This window comes from Anoplolepis gracilipes, chromosome 1 (assembly GCF_047496725.1).
Source record: "Anoplolepis gracilipes chromosome 1, ASM4749672v1, whole genome shotgun sequence".
Lineage (NCBI taxonomy): Eukaryota > Metazoa > Arthropoda > Insecta > Hymenoptera > Formicidae > Anoplolepis > Anoplolepis gracilipes.
The window spans coordinates 20828385-20835579 of record NC_132970.1 but is presented as its reverse complement, the minus strand read 5'-3'; the positions used below and the strand labels follow the sequence as shown (position 1 = coordinate 20835579).

Genomic DNA, 7195 nt, shown 5'->3' with positions numbered 1-7195 from the left:
ATATATATTTAAAGTCAAGGTTGTTTAAGAGTACATACGTAAATTCGAAGATTTTTCACGCCGCAAATACGTAATAATCACTATAAAAGTCAACGGTTTTAAAATATTTTTACGAGACTTCATCTTCAAAACACCAAAAGTGCCAATTTTCGTCAGAATCTCGGAGAAGTAACTACCCGGAAGAACAAAAAGGTTTGTTGTTGTTTAAAAAAAATTCAACCTTTTTTGAAGACAAATTTATGTATAATAAAAATCAAAGTTCCGCCGTTCCATTTTATTTACGACGAAACTAACATATCAATAAATTTTTCATTAGCATGAAAAATATTTCAAATATCTTGTTTCGTATCGACTAATTCTGAAAAATTGGCTAGTTTTGCGATCAATAAAACTTACCTTCATTGATGTAATTATTGATATTTATTCATTGCCTAGATCAGTCAGACTCGAGTCAGACTTTCTACATACGAGAATGAAATAATATAAAATAAAAGAACAGTAAACAAAAGTATTTTAACATTATTTTAAAGGTAATTAATTAGTGGTAATTATATACGTACCAAGATTTTAACGAGTTTTTAATAACGGCGATGGGTAGCAAAAGCAAGAAAAAAGCCAGTGTGAAAACTAATGAAAAGAATGGAAAAAGTGCTAAAGATGGCAACGACAGCAAGAATAAAGGCTTGAAGAAATCGAAAAGTGGTGGGAAAACACGATTTGCTGTGGATATTTTTAATGAAGAGGTGATGCAAAATGCTTATTATATGTGTCACATCATGGACATGCTAAACTGCCGAGGTTTTCCATGGCCAGAAGCTCAAAAAAAAAGAAAGAAAAAAGAAAGAAATAAATAACAGAACTAAATAATTAAAAATGTGTTTTAATGAAAAATATATATCTATAAAGCACATAAATAATTTGCCATATTAATTATTATTTTAGTTCTATTATTATTGTTAATTATTGTTTTAGTTCTAATATTGATATAAAACTTTTTTTAGCATTAATTTGATTGCAAATGTTATCAAAAATGTAATTATATCTTAAAACTTTCTTAAATTCTATGTATTTTTAAAATATATAAAATAATTTCAAAAATTTTATATATATACACATTTGTATATATACAGGAAAAAATAATTTTTGCAACTTGGTAGAAAACTTTATTTCTTTGTATGCATATAAAGAACAAAATATTTTATTTTTATGTTTTTATCCTAAATATCCTAAGTAAACTAAGTATCGCTTGATTCAATAAAACGGTTGATGTAAGCTTCTGTATCGAATTCAAACTCTTTATCATTTGTGTTAACAATTGGGCTATTTAAGACACAATGTACCGTCACTGTTTCTTCATATGATAAATCTAATAAAAGCTATTAAAATAATATGATTAATAAAAGTTATTACATAATGAGAAATTGAATAATATTATTACTTACTTTTGGTGTGAGCAGAAAATATTGAGAACTGCCTGGTCTTCCTGTCATTTTAACGAGTAAGTTAAAGACTCGATTTTCATTAACTGCATCCATGCCCTAGAAAATAATCGCGAAATATTTAAATCGCAAAAAGATATAAAACATAATACATATATAAATTATGTAAATATGTCATGTACATACATGAAACGTATGATAACGAACCTGATTAATTTCATCCACACAGCGAAACGGTACGCGCGACAATTCTTGCAACGCAATCATATAAATTGCAGTAGTTACAGTTCTTTCGCCACCGCTTTGAAAATGTCTTGTTAATTCTTGCAACTCATCTGCATCTCGGAATTTTACTCTAATTTTTAAACCATATTGATCAAAATCCAGCTGAAAATATATCTAGTAATAAAAGAATTTTCATTTCATATGTTGTAAATACCATGTAAACTTACGACATCTTCACTATATGAAAGAGTAACTTCACCAGCACAATCCATCGCGGAAAAATAAGCACTAAAATTCGCATTTATCCTTTCAATCAGCTGCTCCAACAGTGGTAACCATTTTTCTTTTAATTCGTTGATCTCTTTTGTCATATCTTCTAATTTAATATTCTTTTGTTTGATAAACTCAGTCAAGTTTTGAATATCATTTTGTATTCCTTCATATTCCCGCAACACCTAAAGATAATATATAAAAAGAAAATACTCAATTATCTTTATCATATAAATAATTTTAATCTGTTAAAAGAATTATATCATTCATATGTTACACTTACATTCTCGGCATCTACGTTTTTAGCCATACAGAAAACTTTTGCTTGAGCAATATTTAATTCTTTATTTATGTCAGCTATAGTAGCCGGTAATTTTCCAAAGGCTTTATTCAGAGGTTTGAAGTCATTATCTTGTGGCTTAATATTATTTGTACTTGCCAATGCTTCATTATACAGTCTTTCAGTTTCCTTTTTCAAAGGTTGAAACTCTTCGTCGTAACGCTTAAATATTCTTTCTGCGTTTTTTAACATATCCTTCAATTCCGCAACCTCATTTTCTTTAATTACTAAAGTTTGTTGTTGTAAAGCTATTGCAAATTTGACCTCATCATTTCTTTTAACGCAATTGAAACATTCCTTTAGAATTGCATTATATTCTTTATACATTTGAAATTGTTTCTTTATAATAGCCTGTAGAAAATTCATTGAATATAAATACAATTTTGTAAGACAAAAAAATTTTTATCATAACATATATATTTAAAGAAAACCTTAATCTCTTTATTGCATGCAACTTTTATATTATCAATGCTCATTTGGTCCATCTCCAGTTGCTCAATTTTGTTGATAGCTATGCGTATTCTACTTTTCAATGCTTGAATTTGCTGAATGTTTTGTTGATATTTATTCCTGTCAGTCCGATATTTGTCTAATTCTTTAGTTTCCTCTTTTATTTTATCTTCTTCCTCTTTAATATCAATTAAAATTTGATTTCTCTTTTCTTGCAAATTCTTTAATCTAAAGAACAAATATAATATCGTTACATGTTTTATAATTTATTATTATATACTTCTATATATATGTATATTCGTTTTTTTATATACCGTTCTTGGAGTCTTTGTTGTTTGGATTTATCTAGAACAATAGATAATGTACCATTTCCATTGATCTGTGAGATTCTGGTCGATGTTGTGCGTGTGTATCTAGATATATTCACAGAATAAACATTGTTTTCTGCAAAGAAACATTACTGAATTTTAGTAGAAAATCGTATTTGTAAAGTTTAATGTGTTTAGAAAATTTACTCACCACTAAAGTAACAGTTTAAGCTGCGAGGTATATTATCTGTATTATTCTCGACTTCATTACTCCCAACAGGAATATTATTTAATTGATACATCGAAACCAGATATGCCATTATGACAGGTGGCGCTTCAAAAAGTGATGCTAAATAATGCTTAAAGCCAAACTTTTTAATGTCGTGTAATGATATATTCGGTGGCATAATATTTTTCGTTGTATCAGAATAAACTGCATTAACTTGTAGTTTCTGTTGATCTCTCAAGTAGTTCAGTAGCAGATTCATATCTTGTTTGTTCTCGCATGTAAACGCAACTAAATCCCGAAATGGTATTATGTTTTCTAAATACTTGGCATATGAAGCCTCTTTTACATCGATACTGAGCAACATGGGTTCATACACTGTAGCCGAAAATTTATCACGATTCTCTCTTAACCAAAGTACACCTTTATATGCGTCAGCGCTCATTCTTTTCAAACGTTCTAAACGTTTCACATCAATATTGAGAGATTGATGTTCTGCTTGTACAGCTATAATTATAATTTCAATTGGTAAATTTAAGCGAATAAATATAGGGACTCTATAAACTGAAAATAATAATAATAATGTACGAGTTTATTTACCTCTTATTTCACGGCTAAAATTTTCTTCTTCATGTCTCAATATATTCTTTTTATTGGTGAGATTATCCATTATTCTTCTATGTTCTTCCACATTACTTGCTATATTCTGTAATTGCTGTATTAAACTTTCCTCTGAAACATATGATACATATTGTAACACAAGAGTGGGGAAAGTTACTCTATATAAGTAACTCGTTATTGTTACCATTACTTGCAAAGTAACAAATCGTTACAATTTCCATTACCTTTTTTATATACAATACAAACTTTATATACATAATTTTTTTTTAATACAAAATCAAATTAATACTAAAAATTTACATAAAATACTAAAAATTTTTAAACATTATTTTACATTAAAATAATGAAAACGAGATATAATTTTTATGATTATATCATGTTGATATAAAGTATATAATAATTTTGATAATTATTTTGAATAAAACTTTTAAAAAGTTATAAACAAGCGTTCTTAAAAATTTTCAGATGATGTAAATTTAAATAAAAAATAATTTTCTTATTGTTAGTTTTCTTTCAATAGATTCATAAATATAATCAAAATTGTCTTTTTTATATCTTTAACTTTTTGCAGTTTTAAAATTTTAATACAATGTGCTAATTTTCATAATCTTGAACTTTTGACTAATCATTAATTTAAATGTTTTTTATAAAGTAGAGAAATATCAATATAAAAAACTTCTAGTTTTCATAAGATTCTGCATTCCAACACTCTTATCAATGTTTTGTTTTACATGAAAATTAAACAAAGTAAATTAAAAAAAAATAAAACTTAAATTCGTTATTCATTAAATTTAAATTGTTACTATTAAATTTGTTATCAAAAAATATAACGAAATTTCATGTAACCAAGTATTTTTCAAAAAATAAAATTTGCAATGCTGTTACCATTACAGTTAGAAAAAAGTAATTGTAACAATAATAGTGTTATAAGTAATGCATCACTTTCCAATCCTATATAGTACACACACACATACAGGGTATTCAGCAACAGGTGGGACAAAATTTAAAGAATGATTCTACACGATAAAATAAGATAAAAATCAAAAATAACAAAATTGCAATAAAGGCTTCATTTTTTAGTTATAAATATTTAAAAGTTCGTGTAAAAGGTATCTAAAGCTCGGCAATTCGCTGTATATTTTTGCGTCACAGAGTATTTTGAGAGTGATTCAGTCGATGTTAGTCTACGCACGCCAAAAATTTTGTGGTTTACCATGCTTTGGGCACCTTTTACGCAAATTTTCAAATATTTATAACTAAAAGACGAAGCCTCTATCGCAATTTTGTTATTCTTGATTTTTGTCTTATTTTATCATGTAGAATCACTCCTTAAATTTTGTCCTACCTGTTTCCGAACACTCTGTATAGGCACATTCTCTCTCTCTCTCTCTCATCAGTACTTATTATTATTGTAAATAATTTAATCGCCAAACCTGTTCCAATTTCATTAACCATAAGAGAGAAATCATTTTCCAATTTGCTTTTTTGCTGTTGTGCGAGTTTAATATCTTGATCTCGAGTTTGTTCTGTCTGAATTCTACGTGAACATGTATTTTCAGATTCTTTAATTCTATTTTCGTAACTGAGAATCTCATTTATTATAGTTTTTAATTTCTTATTTTTAGCATTTACTTCGTTACTCTAAAAATGTATAACATATTTTAAATTGTTAATATAAAACATAGCATTAAAGCAAGTAATTTTTTGGATTAAACAGCCTTATTTTGTTACTTACATGATCATTTAATGAGTTTTTTAATACTTTCATATCAGACTTCATTTTTTTAATTTTCTCATTTATTGGTTTTAGTTTAGTATCTATTGATATCATTTCTTTTGCTGCTGCTTCTCTGACTTCTTTAGACTGTTATAATAAAATTTCAGTAAAAATATAATACACAAAATACTACTTAACATTATGTAGTAAACAGAATTAATTTTTTATACCTCTATTAATTTCCTGCGCATTTCTTCATACAACATCCATGTCTTTTTTTGTTTCAGTAATGTAATTTTTTTCTTTATCAATTTTCTTTCTTTAATTGTACTAACAGTTTGTTGCAGTCCATCATGTCTCTGAATTTTAGATTCCAATAATCGTTTTTTATTTGTTACATCAAGCTCTAATTCCTTAAATTTGGCTCTTTGTTTCTTCAATGTTTGATGATATTCTAAGAGTTTTGAATCTCCGACAGATCTTTCAGTATTTTCTAACAATGCTTGAGCATCCATTTTTGAAAAATCCTGCACTTTATCTTGTGGTAAAAACTGACAAAGATTATCAACCTAAAAAAGCAACAAGTGTTATTGAAAAAATTTTATCAAAGACAGTATATAATAATAAAACAATATATACCTGAATATTAAGACTAGAGGTGAATCCTTGTACAACTTTAGCAGATGATAGAACACCATTAATCATCCATTTAGATGTTCCTTCTTTGGTAAATGTCCTGACTATTACATGATCTCGTTCATTGCCATTCTTCAAATGAATTTCTATCTTTGCGGATTGACATCCATACTTGACATATTCTCCTATATGAAGTGCTCGTCCAATAATACTAGGTCTACCACCTAATCCAAGAACTATAGCGGCAACAATAGTAGACTTGCCAGAACCATTAGGTCCAACAATAACATTAAGATATCTCGCAGGATACACTACAGCACTGTCATAAGTCCTGTTAAGTTGAGAAATATTGAAAATATATGCTAAACTATTAATTATACAATAGAATTAATATGTAATAGGTATAATATGTGCAATGTAATATAGTACAGTATATAAATGTTCAGAATAATATATAAATAACATATTAATAAAAATAAATAATTTTTCATACTTACACAAAATTTTCTAGAAATATGCGTGTGATAATTCCCTTCTCAATATTATCGGTCATCTCGTTAGGTTAAGTCAGATTTTAATACCAACAAAAAATGACTACAATAACTAATGTAATAAATGAAGATAAGAATTGAAGAATATCCAACGATAAAAAAAGAGGTGGCTGATTCTTTTTGTTACTCAATTTATACTTGAAAACAAGCACATATAAATATGAACTGAATAACTCTACACTGGCTAACTAGAATATACAGGGCAATGCAGGACAATAGACAATACAGAATGAGATAGAATTTTGTCGTAAAATCGCAAACCAACCAATGACAGTCAAGTATTTTTGTTACGTTGAAAGAACACTTGATTGTGATTGGTCGATTTGATTTTGGTCTTATGGTTACGGCTAAAATTTTTTCACAAACAATAGCCTTTTACCGCCAAACGAGATTAGAGACATCTAAAATGCGT

General features: G+C 27.4%; 1 protein-coding gene across 1 annotated transcript; it reads right to left on the bottom strand.

The window, feature by feature from the left end:
• Positions 1-1140: 1140 nt before the first annotated feature.
• Smc5 (structural maintenance of chromosomes 5) lies at positions 1141-7126 on the bottom strand. Its single transcript, XM_072902950.1, has 14 exons — positions 6730-7126; positions 6236-6563; positions 5827-6165; positions 5615-5743; positions 5313-5520; positions 3859-3990; positions 3244-3765; positions 3039-3168; positions 2706-2952; positions 2218-2625; positions 1892-2119; positions 1647-1826; positions 1443-1538; positions 1141-1376 (listed from the first exon to the last, which is right to left on the bottom strand). Exons 1-14 carry the CDS (start codon positions 6783-6785, stop codon positions 1236-1238), a joined length of 3144 nt encoding a protein of 1047 aa, XP_072759051.1. The 5' UTR covers positions 6786-7126; the 3' UTR covers positions 1141-1235.
• Between the last annotated feature and the right edge of the window lie 69 nt (positions 7127-7195).

Bases quoted from the DNA above. Each gene is read 5' to 3' on its own strand.
- Smc5 (XM_072902950.1), bottom strand. From the start codon at position 6,785: ATGACCGATAATATTGAGAAGGGAATTATCACACGCATATTTCTAGAA. The intron at 6,564-6,729 runs GTAAGTATGAAA...TCAACTTAACAG, and splicing joins ATATTTCTAGAAAATTTTGT to GACTTATGACAGTGCTGTAG. The intron at 3,169-3,243 runs GTGAGTAAATTT...GTTTCTTTGCAG, and splicing joins CTTAAACTGTTACTTTAGTG to AAAACAATGTTTATTCTGTG.